This window comes from Ascaphus truei, chromosome 10, assembly GCF_040206685.1.
Source record: "Ascaphus truei isolate aAscTru1 chromosome 10, aAscTru1.hap1, whole genome shotgun sequence".
Taxonomy (NCBI): Eukaryota; Metazoa; Chordata; class Amphibia; order Anura; family Ascaphidae; genus Ascaphus; species Ascaphus truei.
Window position 1 is genome coordinate 30,152,055 of NC_134492.1, and position 20,665 is coordinate 30,172,719.

The window sequence follows — 20,665 nt, forward strand, 5'->3', positions numbered from 1 at the left end:
CACACATGCACATACATACATGCACATACATACATGCACATACATACATACATACACGCACATACATGCATACATGCACATACATACATACATGCACATATGTACACGTGCTGTCTGGCACCATAGTAATGTACCGAAAAATGTTTGTTTCTTACTGTAGCCCGGAAGGAAGCTACACAGAAGATGCCAACCAAGAAGGCAGAGTCCAGCCGCAAATGCATGGTCACTCCGAGTTTGATGAATTCGATGATGACGATGACCCTCTCCCAGCCATAGGACACTGCAAAGCCATCTATCCATTTGACGGTATGTCTAGGGTACCAATCTTCATTTGGTAGGTGGCACAGGACATCGGCGTGTTGACTCCCAATGATGGGTAGTGATGGATGTATGGAGCTACTTCCCAATAGAAGTAGAGAAGCAAACGGGAGCCGAACGAAAAACAAATTGATGCATGAAATAACTGCATTAAGACCCTAAAGGGTTGTGTAAGAGAGAATAAATCTTTCGATCCAACAGAAAGTTTCAATATGGCACTAAAATATTAATATGAGCAGGCTTGGGGTGTTCTGTTCATTTGGATAGTTTGAGGAATGGATGGGTGACTTGTGTATACAACTCTCTCTAACACATCATATTAGGTGTGGGTGTTATCTAACACATCATATTAGGAGTGGGTGTTATCTAACACATCATATTAGGAGTGGGTGTTCTCTAACACATCATATTAGGAGTGGGTGTTCTCTAACACATCATATTAGGAGTGGGTGTTCTCTAACACATCATATTAGGAGTGGGTGTTCTCTAACACAGGGGGGCGCAAACTTTTTTCCCTGCGCCCCCCTGCCGGCTGTCCCCTCACTCCCGCGCCCCCCCCCAAACCCCAACTTACCCGCGCTCCGGCGTAATGACGTCACGTTGCCATAGCAACGTGACGTCACATGACCTCGCAGCGTCATTTTGACGCCGCGTTGCCATGGCGACGCAGGGAGGAAGCCGCCGGAGCCACGGGTAAGTATGGTTTACAGAGGCCCTGCAGCTCCCCCGGCACTTAATTTAAGTGCCTTCGGGAAGCGCGCGGGGCCTCTGTAAACCCCGCGCCCCCCGTTGGCAGTCTCGCGCCCCCCCTGGGGGTCGCGCCCCACAGTTTGCGCACCGCTGCTCTAACACATCCTATTAGGAGTGGGTGTTCTCTAACACATCCTATTAGGAGTGGGTGTTCTCTAACACATCATATTAGGAGTGGGTGTTATCTAACACATCCTATTAGGAGTGGGTGTTATCTAACACATCCTATTAGGAGTGGGTGTTATCTAACACATCCTATTAGGAGTGGGTGTTATCTAACACATCCTATTAGGAGTGGGTGTTATCTAACACATCATATTAGGTGGATGTTTTCATACAGAACATTTCCATTGTTGGATGTGTTGCAATGTTTCCCGATGTATGAGTGTTACCCAGTACACCATGACTGTGCTATTTCTGTCTATAGGTAATAATGAAGGTACCCTGGCAATGAAAGAAGGGGAAGTCTTGTACATTATTGAAGAAGATAAAGGGGATGGCTGGACACGGGGAAGACGACAGAATGGAGAGGAGGGCTATGTACCAACGTCATACATAGATGTTACTCTAGAGAAAAACAGTAAAGGTGCAGTAACCTATATCTAACGCTAGACATGCACGGTTAAAGCCAGATCTTTATATATATATATATATATATATATATATAATTTCTTTATATATAATCTCAACAACAAAAAAGTATTGCGCTTAAGGATACCGATGGGCATGGTGTTTTTTACATGAGGTTTATTGTTCACTGTGTGAGCACAGTGAGAAATTTGAGTTTTCACTGATGTAACTTAGGGGTGCTTAACTACAGCCCCCCCCCCCCCCCCCAATAGGTCATGTTTTCAGGATATCCCAGCTTCAGCACAGGTGGCTCAATCGGAGGATCCGTCAAAGACAGCCTCTTATTGAGCCACCTGTGCTGAAGCAGGGACTGAGCCAACTGTGCTGAAGCAGGGATATCCTGAAGACCTGTTGGGAGGGGAGAAGGTGCTTTGAGGACTGGAGTTGAGCACCCCTGATGTAAATGCTAATACTTAATAAAAATGCACGCAAGGCGAGAACCAATTTCCATTACCAGTTGCCTTAAACTACATTTTTTTTAATCAGCATTTTAAATTCCTTCCCTAAACAAACAATTTAGCTGTTTTACCATTTTAGCTTTTTTTCCCCTTTCGGATGTTAATTAAGGAAGTTTGTGGTATTACACTTGTATTCCTTCAAATGACCTTTGGTTATAAAGTCATGTGCTTACTGCAAGAACATGATTGCGCATTGGATTTCTGAAGACGCAATTTCTGTTTTTATAAATCTGTGTGTGTACAGGACGTGAAATCTGGCTTCAGTTTCCAGTTTCACCCAGATCCGTTCTCGCATTGAAAAAGTCACTGAACCAGGCCGAATACTTCTAAAGTGTTAAGAATACATTTTTATTTCCCCATCAAACAGACCTTCCCACAGAACTTAGCTTCAGCATTTTTCTCATGTAAAAATATTTGGGGGGTACACAGAGGGTTGTTTTTATTATTTTAGTGGTAGATTGTAATAGTCGTGAAGGTCCATATGTGTCGAAGACCCTTCCTTAATACTAATAGTGCATAAACATGCCGTTAGAAAAGTGATTTTCCTGATTACAGAACAACCTGCTAAGTGTTTTTTATTTATATAAAATGTCCCATTTTTAAGAAGGTTAAATGCTCTGTGTATATGATATAATAAGTGATGCACCCTGTGGGAAATAAAACTCTTACACAAATCAACGTCTTCAGCACCTAGTAGCATCACGGACACTCGTTCTGTAAGAATGTTCTGCTACTCCATAATAAGGGTAAATGTAATATCATAAATCAGGAATACAGCAAAACTCACGTGGGGCGAGTAAGGATGTGGACCAGGACCGAGCCAATAGGAGTTGTCCATTGTTATCGTGCATTTTCTTCTTCTGTCGTTCACCAGTTAAAACCGAATAACAGAAGCCTTGAACATGTGAATTTGCAAAAACACGAATTCAGAGCATCTGTGATGTTTGTAGCATTGTCCTTTTTTTAAATGAACTGAATAAACAAAACCATTTCTATCAAATTATATAATTTCAGATTTTTATTTTATTTTAACGTCCGGTCCATATCCACGGTCACATTTATTTTTTTAGTATCGGGCTGTGTGCCAAAAGCTGGTAACTTGTCCGAGACGTGGTTGGCATTTTCCCCTCGCTTTGCGCCCTTTGCTGGTTGCTTCTGCATTCCGTGTTTTGGGGAAGGCTCGGCTGGAAATGGCCCTGCTGCGTTTTAGAATATAGAGTATCGCTGTGCAGCGGATGTGCTTCCAGGACTCCGATTCTTTACTAAATAAATGGCCTAAAACAGGGGTGGCCAACTTCCAGTCTTCAAGGGCAACCAACAGATCAGATTTTCAGGATACCCCTGCTTCAGCACAGGTGGCTCAATCAGTGGCTGTCGAAGATTGAGCCACTTATGCTGAAGCAGTGATATCATGACAACCTGACCTGTTGGTGGCCCTGGAGGACTAGGAGTTGGCCAACCCAGGCCTAAACAGATCGCCCCTCGCAAAGTCCTGTCCCAAGTTTTTATGGTGCCTGCCCTGCTTATTTGGAGAGTGCCAAAAGTCACATGGTTTGATTTATTTGAATTCCTGTTCCCGTCACGTGCCAGCTGCAGGTTATTTAAGCAGTTGGAGATATAGTATAACTTTGCAGCATTTTTGTCTTCAGTAGGAAGATCTTAAACCTTCAAACAACCCCTTCCCACCCTTTAGTATACCATCCTTTTTGCTGTACGCTGAAGCAGAGAAACCTTGACACATGAAGGCTATTTCACGGCAAAGACCTTATCGTCCTTTCCGCTGAGCGTTGCACTGCTGGATATTTTGAAATATATATACGCGGTTTAGGATTTATATTTCAAAAAGAAAAAAAGAACATGTGCGAATATCGATCGCTTCCCCGCAGTGCTTTGGTAACTGTCTTTTCTTTGTCTCCTCTTGGACTGCAGGTTCCTGAAGAGGAGGGTATCTGTGAAACTGGGCGAGATGGTGAAGGCGGTTACATGCAGCTTCTTTTAAGGGGAGGGTATTAGGCCAGGGAACATGTAAGAGCAGCAACATGCATGAGTGCATGATACATACATTGTTCACTAACTCCATGACCAACTTCCAGACACCCTCATCTTGTTTTATGGTGTGTATTCTGCACAGCAGAAAATGCAACATATTCCTACAGTTCATCTTTTTTTTTTTATTATTATTCTTTAAAACTATTTATAAAAACTGGAAAACATACTAGTGAATGTTATTTGAAGCTGCAGTTCTGCGTTCACTGATACTTTAAGATGAGGCTTAATTTATTTGGGCTATCTGAACTATTGACTTTCTGGACAGTGCTAATTACTGGGCGTTGTGGATCAATCCCTCAAATCCTTCCTGTATGGTGCACCGTGCACCTCTCAACTTTGTCCAAATACGTAAAGTACGCTTTGAATTGCCTCTTTCGGTAGTAATGTTGAGCCTTTTAAATTCACCTGTCCTCTGCTTTTCAAGGCATGTAATAAAAAAATAATTGAAAAATACATGTATAATTGTGGTTTGAGTTGCTATAGTTCAGATTATTCAAATTGGGTACCGCTATCTGACTCACCATGGCCCAATAACTCCTGCAGCTCTTTTAAATATTCACTAGTGTTTCTCTTCCATCATTGAGGCTGGCTGCCTATCGGGTTGTAACTTGTGAATGTCTGCTTGTGCCATCTGCATACATGACCCTAACATCCTGTTTGCATGCCTAGATTTGCGTTGGGCCTCGCTTCATAACTGTATTCTTATTTCCATGCTTTGTATGCCTTATTCTGCCTTTTTTTATCAAAACTACTATCAACTCACTAGCACTAATGTCTTCATACCAATGCCCATAGCTATCATTTTTTTGCTGCTACGACTGTCCATCTCTTCCAATAACTTATTACATTCCAGTTTTTACATCAGTGATGGATACTTTGTATGCCTACAATTCTGTCTTGCACGTTTACCATAATGGCGAGGGAAATCTTTGAAATGTGGTTCAAGTCCTGCTCCTCAATCTAGAAGATCATTCTACACAGGGCACCGAGCATTTGGCCAAAGACAGAAGATCTTCACCGTTTAGACCAAGTCGACTACTTTTCCATTCAGATGCTGCCTTAAACTGGAGTGCCTAACACGTTGATTTGCCAATGCTACCAGAACAGTATCCCCCGGGGTTCTTATTAATCAGCTTAGAGCGATGGTTCAAAATCCCATCCTCTGGGAATCCCACCTAGACCATGCTTAAGGAATAACCAACCAATACTACATTTACATCTAAACAAAGTTCAATCAAGCCTATTTTGCTGGGGTTTTTTTTTAATTTAATTTTTTCATTGAAAGGTTGGAGACTTCTGAGGATTGGGCCCAAGAATAGCTGGCTTATCTCAAATAGCCTCTTCAGTGTTTAAGGGACCTGCAAAACAATGTGTAGCAGATCCGTTCAGCATTAAAGGGGTTAACTGTGCCACAGCTGCAGTAATATCGATCGTAGGCAAATTCTAGGAAATAATCTGGAAATTGTAAATGCAGAATCCGAACCATGTAACGCTCATTGTATTCTTTTGAATGTCTTAAGAAATGTAGTGTAAGTTGTACTTTTCTTGTTCGGGCGTTCCAGTCCATCTATCGCAGTGATACGTCTGTCACCCGGCAATCCTTCTTTTTTTTTTTTGTATCAACCTGATAAACTGACAGTAATACTTTATAATTATGTGCACTTTTACTTTATTTTTTTAACAAGTGTTTCTGATTATGTTTATATTGTGTGTGTATATATATATATATATATATATAGTTGTCCACTGAGCCCACTTTAATCACTTGTCTCTACCCACACTTGTGAATTAACGTGTGTAAAAACACACTACCTGGCTTACTGTTATATGGGGTTAAATAAAGTCATGTATATTTTCAACCGGTTTGTTGCTGCAGGGCATGTAATGCAGGGTCACTATGCACTACAGGCATCACAAGGGGCAAATCAAGCAAACCCCCCTTTTCTTTCAGAAATATTGGCTAAGTGGGCAAGTTGGTAGCACAACAGGGCATCCCAACTGTATTGTCCGGGATTCATTTAGCGCCAAAGCCGGGCATCACACTAGCGTTTCAGTTGACACCGGTTTGGGGTGTGTTATCCAGCATGGTTTCTTCATCGATTCCTGGCCATTGAACAACATAATAATCCCTGATACTGTTGCAGTTGTTTGCCCTTCTCTGGCCATCTACTTGACCACTTTTCAGAGGGCTCAAGTGGGTGCAACGTCTGCATTGGGCATTGCGCCAATGTTGACCGGTTTTCATGGAATTCATTGCGCATGTCCTGTTTTTAATTGGGTATGACAATATTTTAGCAATAGTAGGAACTTCCCTTCAGTGTTAATCTTCAATTGTTTTACTATAAATGTGCAAGCTTTCTATATCTGAACCGTTGTCCTCTTATAAAACAGAAGAAAAAAATGACCACTATTGCACAGCTGACGGTGTCATTTGGGGCTATTTAAAACATCTGATTAGATTTTGGATATTGTATACAGGGGTTATTTATATAATGTAACTTTACTCATTGCTGACAAAGCTACAACAGTAGTAGTTTTTTTTTTTTTTTTAAATGTAATACTGTGTAAGTTTGAGGATAGGAATAAATATATCCGCAGGTTGTCATGTTGGGTTATTGCAGCAGAGCTCGGGAAACGGAATCTTCGTACACGACTAACGGTTTTCACGCTTCGCCTTCACGTGGAACACTGCATAAATGCGTAATTATATGAATATAGGAAAAAAAGCATTTGTTCTTGCACAGTTAGTTCTAAAATCGTTGTTCTGGAAAATTGAGTCGTCTTAATCCATTTAAAAAACAAAAAAATAAAATAAAAAAACCCGTCAGTGCATTTTTAATCTCTTGTGCACATGTTGATTTTTCTTATTGGTAAATGCATTGTTTTAAAAAAAAAAAAAAAATTAAAATAATAGCGTTCTCTGAGAATATTTTCATGGAATAAAAAATAAAACTTTTTCATGCTCACACTTGTCATTCTTTGATGTAAACAGAGAGAGGGATATTCTCAATAACAATGAGATTCTTTACATGGGATAATTGTTCCATAATGCATTGTTTCCCTTGCAAGGTGTACATTTGAAATGTTTATCCGCAGCAGACACTTCATTGTGTTTGTCCAATAATAGGCAACCCCAGTACAACGCACAAATAATCCAGTTTACTTGTTCTGCCAAAACAATTGTCATATTCAACTATGTTGCTTTAAGATTAAATGTGTGATACAAATGAGGTTGTCCAATTTTCTACTAACTAGACTAGAAGTAGTCAAAAATGGAATATAAGTATGCCTTAATTTTATGAACAATCGTAAATAAATAGTTAGCGGTTATGCTCAGTTAGGTCTCTTTAAAAAAACAAATATACAATGTACAATTACAGCTCTTGAATCTCTCCAATCCACGTCGTTCTTCAATACTGTAGAATACTTTATGAAGTCTCTATATTAAATACTACACATTAGAAGCTGGGTCTCATGTTAACAGGCTTCCATTCTATGAGGAGGGAGGTTCTAATTTTCTTGACAAAGCTGTCAAGATCTGGTGGAACTTCTGGTATCTTTCGCTTTGATTGACCTGAGCGCCTTTGCTCCCCCAGAGTAATCTCATCTGAAATTCCGTTTTGAAGATTTCATTCATCTCATCGTCTGGCTTAAACCCTAAGAAGGGAAAAAAGGGAAATAAAATACCATTGCAACTTGAGGCTAGAATGGATAATCTATTTTCTATTAACACATATTATTAGTACGAGTATTCAAAGAATATGCAGCATTATACATTAGTCTTTTAGTTTGTAAATGCAAATATTCTATAGAACATCACATTGTGGGAAACCAACCCCAGTAAGACAGGATAGGCCTGGTATATACATTAGATTGGTACCCGCAGGTACATATAGAAATATGTATATATTTTTTTTAAGGCAGAACGCTCTATATAGAAAATAGTCATCTGCACATTCCTGGGGTCAGTGTTTTATATATGAGCAATGATCTAATGGTAAAATCACAAATCTTTTGTGACTTCATCTCCTCCTGCTTTGGCACAAAGATACTCTCTTTATTAATGTGACACGCAGATTCTTGGGTAACTGATTAGGCAAATGACAAGTAATATTAGAGGTTCAATATATATTTAACTACACTGGCCCTTCCAAAATGTAAGCTTTTTATCCGCCTTTGAGTTCCCCCCCAAGACAACCACTTTATAAAGAGTTGATACTGTAGGGACCCTTTCACGTACAGGGTATGCTGATTTTAATTGAACTATTTCTTTAGAAACAATTGCCCAAGACCTAAATTTATTATTACTTCTAAGCCCCTTTTACTTAGAGATATTAGTAGACCTTAAAAAAATAAAAACAAATACACAACCGTATCTGAGAAGATTAAGATGAGATCTTTTGCAGTTTACATAGAATGCAACTCTGTGCTGCCTGGTAGTGTTACAAGTGTGAGCGTAAAACAACAGGAGTTTGCATGTGCACATTACTGCAGTCTTTGGGGCTTTGGAAATAAACATTAAACTGCTGGAAAAAATAAATATTAGGTTGGTAATTAAAGGGGAACCCTCTGTAACAGAATGACAATGGCTGCAAGTGTACAGTTTGGGTGAAATAAAATAGAATTTATTTACATATGATAAAACTAAAATAATATACAAGGGAACCTCAAGTAACTAACTTCAAATGTCCGCCTTCAACATTCGCTTTAGTTTGGTAATTAAAGGGGTAATCCCTCCTGCCACCAAAGTCAACTCATTGCACGGACATGTTTAAGTGGTCTCATATGTAGGGTGGCCAGGTGGCTTCTCCAAACTGGACGCAATGGTGAAAGGTGCGATACGCTCAAGACGCACAGGCACCGTCCTCCGCTCCATGCTGTTTCCTCCTCTCCTTGGCTCCAGACTCCTGCCACCTCCTCCTGGATGGAGGAAGGTGCCCAGCCCTCTAGCAACAGCCATGCTTGAGGAAATTCCGCAGCCCCCCCCCCCCCCCCCCCCCTCCACCCCTCCAAGCCATCAGGTCACTATGTCCAGAGAGGGAATACCGGACACATACATGTCCAGTATTATTACCAATTTTTTTTTTTTTTTTACTGGACGGTGTCCAAATACAGGACAGTCTGGTACCCAAATCTGACAAGTATTGTAAATGTATTTGTTAAAATTAGACTTAGTGGTTTGGTTTCCTCTGGCCCCTCCTCATTGAGTCCCCCACCCCCATCCCCACAACTTTATTTGTTCTCTGATAAGGACAAGGGTAAAGAAAACACTTGATGATTGACAAAACTCTTCTCCATTGCACCTTTTAGGATCTGTCAATCCAAGCACTTAAAAAAACATTTTTTAACAGGATTAAAGCAGGGTGGCTTCCGAACTGAACCCCATTAATTTCAGCTCTAGGGAACCCCTGCTTCTAGAGATACAGACCTAGGGTGACCAGACGTCCCGATATAGCCGGGACAGACCTTTTTTTTTTTTTTTTTTGGTCGCCTGTCCCAGTGACCCAAAATGTATCTGAATGCCCCGGTTTTCACGCATTCGTGATCGGCGCTTGCCGTTTGCGCATGTTCGATATTTTGTCCAGGGGAGAAAAAAAAATATGGTCGCCCCTATAGAGACCTCAAAAGGAGTTGCCGGTATCTCGGCAAAAGTTTAAAGCGCCCGCATCACGTGGGCCAATGGGAAGCCGAACCTGATGACATCACTGCTTCCTATTGGCCCGCAGGGCGTGGGGAGCTTTGAAACTCCATTACATGATCTCTGGTAGCACCCCCTACGGAGGTTTGTATCTCTGGAAGCAAGGGGTCCCCGGAGCTGAAATTAATGGGGTTCAGCTCCAGAGACCCCCTGCTTCAATCTGCTGTAAACTTAAAAAAAACCACAACTATAAAAACACGCTTGGATTGACGGTTTAAAGGACAGCACACTGAGCTCCAATTCAAAATAGGTCATATTTGGGGAGGGGAGAGGCGCTGCTCGTGTAAATTGCACCAAGTAATGCTTTTATTGTTCCTGTGCTTACCTTCCAGTATGCGCGCAGCGTTCTTTTGGTATACAGCTGCATTTTGGGCGATGAACCGCGCCGTTTCCAGGTGGTTGAACATGATCTCACAGCCCCTGTCATTGTGTTCCCACAAGTCCATCCCTTCGAAGAGGACCGACTGGCGTTCCAGCAAGATAACCAAGGGCATCACCAGGGGAACGGTCAGAGTCTCCTGCATACCAAATATTGTGCCTGCAATGGGCACAAACACGGATTGTTCGACTTTATATCCGACATATATCAATCAAATATAGATCGATATATAATCAATAGGTTTATATTGATCATTTCTTCACAAATCAATTTTTTTATTTTTTTTTAAAAAGCGTGTATGAGCTACACCATGAGCGGCCAACTCCAGTCCTCAATGGCCACCAACAGGTCAGGTTTTCAGGATATCCCTGCTTCAGCACAGGTGGCTCAGCTGAAGCAGGGATATCCTGAAAAGTTCCACGTTGGCGCTGTATTGTACTTTTATTACATTTCCTTTTATTTATAGAATAGCTCATTTCACCCCGCAAGCACCGTCACTTATACAAACACCTTTATATGCACATCGTATATTAATTTAAAAATAAATACATATCCAGTACTGAAATGATATACTCATTAATACATTAAAAGAGTTTTATATTTAGAACTGCTAGCTATTAAAAAAATACAACCACCGTTTGCAGTGACACCGCGGTATTGTTGGCAATCTCATCTTGGGATTTATATACCGATGTAGCCAGGCTTACCATCTTTGTGGCCGCCGAACCACATGTGGAACCTCGCGGACACCTCGGATAGCAAGCTCTGAGGCCCGGAAGGATTAGCGCGGTGGGGGTCCATGCTTTTGAATGGGATCCCCGCAGCGTTTATCGATCGCTCGATGGGAGAGAGAATACCAGCACTCACCTTTAAGATGAGCTGCGCAGCCGTGTCCACACAGCACAGGTAAGATGCAGGGCTGTGTTTCATCCCCCAGGATGGCGTAGATATGGGGTCATCTATATCAGGGGTGCGCAAACGGGGGGGCGTGAGATTTTCCTGGGGGGGGGACGCGGGCGGTTGCAGAGGCCCCACTCTCTTCCCCAAGGCATTTAAATGAAATCCCGGGGGATCGCGTGAGGCCTCTGTAACTCACTCACCGGGATTCAGATGCGTGGTGTGATGCCGCGGGACCATGTGACGTCTCATGTCCCATCGACATGGCAACGCGGCATCACGACGTGACATCACATGACCCCGCGGCCTCATTTGACGCTGGAAAACAAAGTAAGGGAGGCGGGGGGGAGAGGGGGGGCAGCTCTAATCGTTTGCGCACCCCTGATCTACATCATCAAGGGGGGCTGGACAGTGTTATGGGTTATTCTTACCCACGCCACCCTCGCTGATCCACTGGATTTCTGCCACCACCTTTCTGTATTCATTATACACGCACTGATAATGTTACTGATAGCAGAACTTACCTCCACCTTCATGTAAAGATTTGACAAAGGGTTTAAGCTGCTTCTCATAAGTAATGGCCGTCTGTGTGTACTGGTGTCTTAAAATGGTCCATGTATGTTCTAGTCTTGTAATCTGACAAAGAAAAATGTGTATTCATTGTTACACAGAGCACCTAGAGACCCATGCTGGATGTGTATGTTCCAAACATTATATATAGTGTGTACACGCACACACACACACAATATATAAGTGCTCATCAATTCAAAACGGCTATCCACATTCAAAAAAATGCGCAGGTAAAAATAAAGTTAATTAACACTAGGTAATAAAAACGAGTTCTAGTATTTCCATGAGAATCTGTCAATGCACCAAACACCACAGGGGTTATTTGTAATCTCTGCGCAGTGAGGATTATAGAACTGCAACGTTCAGTACAGTGCTGGGTACCAGGTCAGTAACACACAAATATTCCATTACAACCAAATGTTGATGACACAAAAGAACCTAATGTGTCGCTCTGAGTGCAATGTCATTCTTGTTACCTGAGGCATGTCGAGGGCTTTCATGACGGCAGAAAAGGCGTACAAATCTCCCAAATCCTTCAGTTCCACGGCCAGTTGAATGAGTTTGTTTAAAGTTGCAACTCTTTCCTCTAAATTTCCTGTGCATCCCAAAATATCCACTGCGATGCCTATTGCCATGGTGCTGTGCCTAAAACGGGATGTGTTACCATGAAATGCATCGTACAATTAAACAAGCCAGCTATGCATGGCATCACAAGTATAGGAGACGTGGTTTATTAAACAATGGCAAACTCTGCTTTACAAAGAGGACTAAACCGGTTGGCATGTATCATGTAAACATCTTTAAGCCGGCTGTGCATATAGCTCATGGTTGCTCTTCATCATTAGACCCCCATTGTAATATTAGACACTGCTTTGTTTGAAATCATTAAGGCCCATAATATAGTGTGCGAACGCTCGTGCACGTGACGCACACTTTTTGTGTGTACGGTCCGTGCTGCTGTGAGCGACAGGCTTGGAAAGGTACTGTTTGTCATTGTGTGTGTGTGTGTGTGTATATATATAAAATTTTAAAAAGACATGCTGTGAGAATAAATTATTTATTAATATTGTGCAACTTTGATAAATATACATGCACACACACACACACACACACACACACATATACACACACACACACACACACACACACATATTGCAGACATTGAGCAGTAGTGGCGTAAATACATACTTTTCGGAGTCTTCCCCCCGATCGCCTGGCTCCACGCTCACTGCCGTGCGTGCGCGGCCCTAGCATACAATGGCTGGCTAACCACAGCCAAGTATAAGTGCCGCGCGCGCCCACTATATTACGGGCCTTAGCTTGTGTACACGTGCTAAGCTCGGGGCACTCTGCCACCAGCATACCTGCCTGCTAACTGCAGGTCAACATAATGGTGGCTGGTCCTTCTTGAGATCTTACTCTATTATACTGGCACATTGGACTTCAAAATCAGGACGGGGTTATTAACACAGTATTGTTTTGGACATGTCAGATAAGCAGTTGCCTTGTCTAATACAATCATGTAGGCAGAAAATGTAAATTGATGATAGTGTGATAGTACGGGGAATGAGAAGATTAATAGTGGTAGCAATATTTTAGAAAGCCATGCACTTGAAATCTTATCTGGCTTTAAAGCCAGTAATAAATATGACGCATTAAATATCAATTTCTATCCCAAAACATTAAAATGTATAACGATAAACTCCAGTTTTAAATGACAGAGGTGTAAGGATAACCCCTACTTATAACACCTCATTCCAAGCTAATTTCTCTTCTGCCAAAAATGTTCCCTCTTCAGGTCTTTGCCGATTCCCCTGGTCGCCAGAGATCGAAAGACTTTGCAGCAAAAACTCAAGTATTCACATCGGCTGGTAAACAAACTACAGGTCAGTCATCGAATCTTGTCGCTGCCTAAAAGATGGGTGTCCTGGGTGTGCCGAATCTGCTGCCTTACAGTCCTCCCAATCTATAGAGCGGCTCAATTAGCACGAATCACCAGATGACACTATTAGATGGGTCAGTATTGAAAACTCTACTGCTTGGCCGATAAAAGTACACTGTTCTGGTTAAACAAAAAGGACTGGCTGATGCAAGCATCACTTCTACCTACCATCAACCCCTCACTAAACATTTGGGACACTCCTGCCATACACAAAAATGATCTCCCCCACTACCAACGTGACTCTGCTATTTAACAACCCTGCCTTTCCCCTCGGACATGGTCAGGGGCCAATTTGTCTGGTGGCCTTAAAAGAGTGAGCGATTTTATATGGTGACCAGGTGAAGTCCTTTGGACTAATGAAAGAGAGACACCAAATGCACAACACAGAGATGTATCTCTACAGATCAGGCACTATCTCCTCAGGTTCTACTTACACCCTTCGACAACACTATATATGAATCCATCTGCAGAAATGACCCATTGACAAGATATCGCTAACACACCAAGAGTTATTGCTTCAGCCTACTGATCTAGGCATGTCTTACATTAAGCACTGGGGGAAAAGACTTGGGAAACCTTTAGAACCTGATGATTGGGAAGAGATCTGGGAAACTCCTACATTCCCTATCAATACTACTATAAAAGAAAATACAGTAGCTACAAAATGTTCTATAGTTAGTACCGCAGCCCTGAAAAACTTCACAAAATATATCCCCAGACTTCTCCTCTGTGTTCCGTAATTGTGGAATGGGTTGGAATGTCCTTTCCTAAAAACACTATTGACTCAAGTGTTTGAAGTTCTAAATCAACTTCTTCAGCTCGACATTCATCCTGACCCAGTCATAGCATTATCTACCAAACGCCAACCCCCCCGAACATCAATAAGGCCGAGCATAAACTTAAGACTCCCAATCTATCAGCCACAATCTGTTGCATTGCTTCTACATGGAAACAGCCAGCCTTGGTTATGAATGCAGTTAAGAATAAAATCAATCAAACTATGGTATGCGAGGAAATTACTGTGTTCCTTAATGACACCATTAATACATTCTAGAGCAGTCCTGCAAAACTCGTAAAGTGAGAAGGGCCGAACTGCTCCAAGGAAAAATTGGGCCGCACGGGTAAAATCACCATCATCATCATCTCTCCCTCAGCACCCCTCATCATCCTCATATTTTCCCCAGAACCCCTCACTATCAACCTTTGTGATACTCCCCATCTATCTCTCATACCCCATTTCTCCCCCTCACCCACACACATAATACTCCCCCTCAACATCAAACACACAATACACCCCAGCACACCACACACATCCCACCCCCCTGCACCTCACATCACTCTCCCCCCTTGCACCTCACATCACTCTCCCCCTGCACCTCACATCACTCTCCCCCCTTGCACCTCACATCACTCTCCCCCCTGCACCTCAAATCACCCCCATGCACCTCAAATCACTCCCCCCCTGCACCTCACATCACTCCCCCCCCTGCATCACACATCTCTCTCCTCTGCACCTCCAATGACCCCCCCTGCACCTCCAATGACCCCCCCTGCACCTCCAATCACCCTCCCCTGCACCTCCAATCACCCTCCCCTGCACCTCCAATCACCTCCCCTGCACCTCCAATCACCCTCCCCTGCACCTCCAATCACCCTCCCCTGCACCTCCAATGACCCTCCCCTGCACCTCCAATGACCCTCCCCTGCACCTCCAATGACCCTCCCCTGCACCTCCAAGGACCCTCCCCTGCACCTCAAATGACCCTCCCCTGCACCTCAAATGACACCCCACACCCCCCCTAACTCGGTTTGCTGCGGAGGAGGCGGCAGAGCAGGCAGGACTTCACGCACGCGCTCCAGCAAGCAGCAGTCACGGAAGTGCCTCAATGGTAGAGCGCGCTGCTGCCCTAGCTCGTGGGGGAACCGGAGAACGGGCTTGTGGGGGAGCGGAAGAGCGGACTCCGGAGGGAGGCGGAGGGGGTGAGCGGACTCGGGAGGGAGGGGGAGTGCGGACTCAGGAGGGAGACGGAGAGCGGAAAGCCGCAGCGGGCCGCACAGTGAGTGCAGGGCAGGTCGCGTGTTGTGCAGGCCTGTTCAAGAGTATGGGATCCCTGGCTTTTCGCTGAAACTACCGATAGCCATAGCAGAGAGCTGCTAACTTTAGATCCCTGGCTTCCAAGAATGAAAGTATCTTTGTGGTACTTTGTCAGCGTTTTTACCTACATGGTATGCCAAAAGAACTCCATTTCCAATGGGATCTACTGGTTGACCAACGATTACTACAATTACTACTTCAGCAAATACTATGAGCATTTGACCATCAGTTTTTACTTTTGTATAATTTATAATCCAATGTATAATGCTCACGCTGTAATATACCTTTATTTTACCCCCTTCTGCCCCCCATTCTTTGCTTTCTGTTCCCCCTTCTCCTAAAACTTCAATATACTGTACAAATATTGAAACTAAGAAGCAATGCACAATAGTAGCAAATGGGATGCAATATTCTTCTAATCACGCTATATTCTTGAAAAAGTACCTTTAAACATGTATCAATAAGTAAAATATTCCTTTCTAGTAAAATAGGAGTCATAGTAAGTCATGACATCATCATAATATATAATGAGCACGTCTCACTGTGGGTTAATGACAATACAACCAAATGACATGTTTACCTTTCAATGAGGTCCTGGCGCAATTGGTGTCCATAAGGCAGAGTCATGAGTTCCAGACCAGAGCTCACTCCCATGATCCTCTCCACCTCAGGCGAAACGTCAAGAATCCTAGTAACCTAGAAATGCAAAGGTGGTATGTTCAGGAAGTGGTTTATTTACTTTGTAAAATAAGGGATTTTTTATTATTCTATACAGCTAATATTAGAACTCCTATGAGAGGTTGGGGTTTGTGGTGAATTGAGGTTGGTTGATATAAAGTAGCAAATCCTCGTGCAAAACACAAGACAGGAAGCAAGGCTTTTGCAACCATCCATAGCAATATATGCTAAAGACACATTAAAGCCGATTCCCGAGATACTTATTAGTTAAGCTACCAATAGGAAGCGGCAACAGTGAGGGAAGCCAGGATTGTTGTTTAAAGTTAACTGAACCACCATTTAACACCTTCAGTTTCACCAGTTTCAGAATTTGTTTCATAGGGTTTCTGATTTATGTCTCAAATATGTATATATGTATATAATGTATACCCTGTTCATTTATGTAACTGTATTTGTAACCATGTATTATTTGTCTTAACTCTATGGCCAGGACATACTTGAAAACGAGCGGTAACTCAATGTATTACTTCCTGGTTAAACATTTTATAAATAAAAATAAATAAATAAAATAAAACAAAGTAGCAAATCCCCTCTGGTAACTTCCTCCCTCTTTTACTAGGAGGCTTAAACAAAAAAAGATATCCAAGTTCAGGATTGTGCTGGCCTCACACAGTTTCTGGAGACATTGTTTGTACAAAGCCAGCTTTTACACCAATTTAAGATGGCCGCCGGGCAGCTTCCTGCCCGAAAGCCAATCAGTAATTGTAGTCTCAGATGGCCACTGTTAATTAAGTTAATTAAGTTAATTGTTAATTAACCAGCATACCAAAAAGTGTCAAAGCACATGAGGTGAATATCTCCTGGACCGGAGAACTCTTGATGATAAGACACACTATTCCTGTTGTAATCCACCACGCAGAAATAGGTAAAATTAACGAGAACAAATGAGGAAAAATAATAAAGAGAATTGCTGTTCCACATCCGAACAGCACAAAATCAAATACCAAAGAACACACTGTACCAACTGTTTTGTTCTAAGTAAAATAATAATAATCACAAAAAGAAACAAAGTTCTGGATATCAGGGCTTCCGAGCCATGAATAGAAAAATAGCCATATATGTTGCTGTTTGAAGTTTATAAACTTTCTTGAAGATGGAGAATAAATACATCAGTGAGGACCTGTATATAACCCATTAATGAATGAAAGCTCAGCGTAAGCTCAGAATAAGGGGGTATATAATATATATATATATATATATATATATATACATATATATATATATATATATATATATACAGTGGTCGACAAATCACCAAAAAATCTACTCGCCACCTAGTACCACACGTGTGCTGCTTGGGCCAATCGGAGCTCGCCATGATGTTAAATCCACTCGCCCGGGGCGTGCAAATGTATAGGTTTGTCGAACACTGTATATATATATATATATATATATATATATATATATATATATATATATATATATATAAATGTAAATGTAAATACAACTGTATGCTCATCTGCATGTCTTTGGCAGGTCTGCAACCCCGCCTTTCACCATTATCACCCAGCACACAGCACTTCCACTGCAGCAAGGGATTCTGGGAAATTACATGCAAATGAGCACACAGTGCCACTTTTTGCTTCAAAAACCATTTTTAACATGGTTCCCTATAGGCTTAAGCTTGCTGCATGGTCACAGGTTAAGCCTATATATATATATATATATACATACATATATATATATATATATATATATATATATATATATATATATATATATATATATATATAGCGCAATATCCTACAGTACGTGTGTGCTCTTTTTAAATAAATCCATTTTGCTGTATTAAAAAATACTTCAATTTTTTTTTAAATTGAACTCTTAATGCCATTTTTTAGGAGTTTTAATACACGGAGCGTCCTTTGATTCCTATAGCTGCTGCTTCCCTTTTTTTTAAATGTAGAATTGAAGCAGGGGGCCTTCGGAGCTGAACCCCATTAATTTCAGCTCCAGGGACCACCCACCTCCTTAGGGGGTACCGGTATCCAGTGGCGTAGCTAAACTTGGATGTAGCCCTGGGGAAAATTTTGCGCATGCGCGATCGGCATGCCGGCTGCGTGACCGGCGTTTGCAGAGCGGGCCTCCAGGAGCGCGGGTCCCTGGGCTTTGCCTGGGCTATAGCTACACTCCTGCCGGTATTTCAGCTCAGGTTTAAAGCCCCCAGGTCACATGGGCCAATAGTAAGCCACACGGCTTCCTATTGGCCCATGTGATGTGACAGCTAAATCTGAGCTGAGATACCGGCACCCCCTAAGGAGGTAATTATCTCAGGAAGCAGGTGGTCCCCCGAGCTGAAATTAATGGGGTTCCGTCCTTTGCTTCCTACCTAAAGGGGGGGGGGTGTATTTTTTGGGGGGGAACACTTTCCTGTTTGTGATCATTTGTTGCCAATATTCTCAGCAGTTTGAGCTGCAAACTGTAATAGATAATAGATAATAGATAATATTACCTTAGCAGCTACAATGTATTCTTATATTACGGAGTTACACTGACTGAAAAATGTATTGAAATTGAAAGGCAGCCATTTAGTGAACCCTGGGAAGCAAGATCTTTGCTGATCGATCACGGGAGAACGAATCGATCGGCAGCTTAGAATCGATCGGCAGCTTAGAAATCAAAGGCTGCACTTATTAAAACCAAAAAAATATATATTTATTTATTTGAAGCACCCTGCCTCTTTTAGGCTTCTATGTGTTTTTGTTGCTATTATTACATCTGGGTGTTCCAGAACTGAAGTTGTAATTGCTATGAAAATGCTCTAACGTCAAATTGTTTCAAACAACTGTAAAATAGCTTTGTTTTGTTAAAGCTGCAGTTCAAGCAATATCCGGCATGTTTTTTTTTTTTAATAAATCAGTTCTGTAGTAAGAAAAAATACTTTTAGCATTTTCTGTTTAAAAAACAACAACTTTGAAAGACCAATTTTCTTGTATTCTATTTTAACAAGCATGTTTGTTCCTATAGAAACCATTTACATTCCCCAGATCTAAAGATGTCGCCAAACTTCGCCGATCAATAGGCGGAGAACGAATTGACCGGCAGCTATGCAGTTCTTTAGGTAAGTAGTGATTGCCCACATGAAGTAAAAAAAAAACAAAAAAAACAGGAGCTTGAACTGCAGCTTTAATGACTATTTCACTGCTCTAGCTAAAAAAAAAAACAATAACAAAAACCACCATTTTTTTAACTTTGATTACTGGATGCAGTTTGCATGCACATTTTATGCAGAGCGAAGTGTGTAGTTACTTAAATAGTTTTCGGGAAAAAATAAATAAATAACAACAAGGCGCAGTATGTACAAGCAATAGCTTAGAAGCTGAGAACTTACTATACGTGTGAAATATGGGATGGCAACAAGAGGAAATGTATATCTGTGGGAGATTACCCTTTTTTATGTGCTATTAACAATAGCTTATACAAGAAGTATATAATAACTGCAATAATATCGGATTACTTTCCATCTTTTGCTATTTGTTTCTGCAACACAAATATTAGAAGACATTAGCAGCTTTTCTGATTTTCCAATCCCAAGAAATTATTCTAGCAAAGGAAAAAACAACATATTAACGAACACATCGCATTAATACATTGTCTCTCCTGAGTATATAGAACTGGTATTAATCAGATGTAGATATTGCTGCTCATTCAATGTAAATTGGCAAATAGAATACTGAGCAGGATGCCTGCTTCTCACATATTAAATACACAGAGCACTTGCTCAGAGCAGCCACCAGAGTGCGCAGTCTCTACACACAGCAGCTTGTTAGTGAGAACTTTCTCCCCGCTGCTTTGCACTTATTAGTTAAATCACCAAATTCTCCCCGCGGGCAGGGCTGCCACCATCTATTGAAGGCTAACCCGGAGAGACTTTTTGCAATAATTTTTTTATTTTTTTTAAACATTTATTTATATATTTATTTCTCTTACCTGCGGCATCTCCCGGCACCATCTCCCCCTGCAACGTGCAATCAGCATGGCTCTGCGACGCCATATGGCGCGCGTTGGCATGACAACGTGACGTCACAGCGTCAAGTTGCCGTGACAATGGTACACCCCTATTGCGCCGAGGCGGCACGGTAGCCCGTGTTGTCATGGCAACGGAACGCCGCGTGGCGCCGTGACGTCATGGCAACGCCTC

General features: G+C 41.9%; 2 protein-coding genes across 4 annotated transcripts in view; one reads left to right on the forward strand and one right to left on the reverse strand.

Annotated features, from left to right (window-relative positions):
* FNBP1L (formin binding protein 1 like) overlaps positions 1-6,064 on the forward strand; it is a 96,502-nt gene extending 90,438 nt beyond the window's left edge. Inside the window, exons 13-15 of one of the 2 annotated variants that reach the window (XM_075616435.1) lie at positions 161-306; positions 1,496-1,654; positions 4,086-6,064. In XM_075616435.1, the coding sequence (XP_075472550.1) occupies positions 161-306; positions 1,496-1,654; positions 4,086-4,093 (313 nt within the window). In that variant the 3' untranslated portion in view covers positions 4,094-6,064. Of the gene's footprint in view, positions 1-160; positions 307-1,495; positions 3,165-4,085 lie in introns of those variants that run through there. The other variant, XM_075616434.1, reaches the window with a different exon arrangement.
* Positions 6,065-7,342: 1,278 nt separating this feature from the next.
* BCAR3 (BCAR3 adaptor protein, NSP family member) overlaps positions 7,343-20,665 on the reverse strand; it is a 90,626-nt gene continuing 77,303 nt past the window's right edge. For both annotated transcript variants that reach the window (XM_075616432.1, XM_075616433.1), the window contains 5 exons: positions 16,367-16,482; positions 12,226-12,394; positions 11,704-11,815; positions 10,229-10,441; positions 7,343-7,862 (listed from right to left, as the gene is read on the reverse strand). In XM_075616432.1, the coding sequence (XP_075472547.1) occupies positions 7,699-7,862; positions 10,229-10,441; positions 11,704-11,815; positions 12,226-12,394; positions 16,367-16,482 (774 nt within the window). In that variant the 3' untranslated portion in view covers positions 7,343-7,698. The remainder of the gene's footprint in view (positions 7,863-10,228; positions 10,442-11,703; positions 11,816-12,225; positions 12,395-16,366; positions 16,483-20,665) is intronic.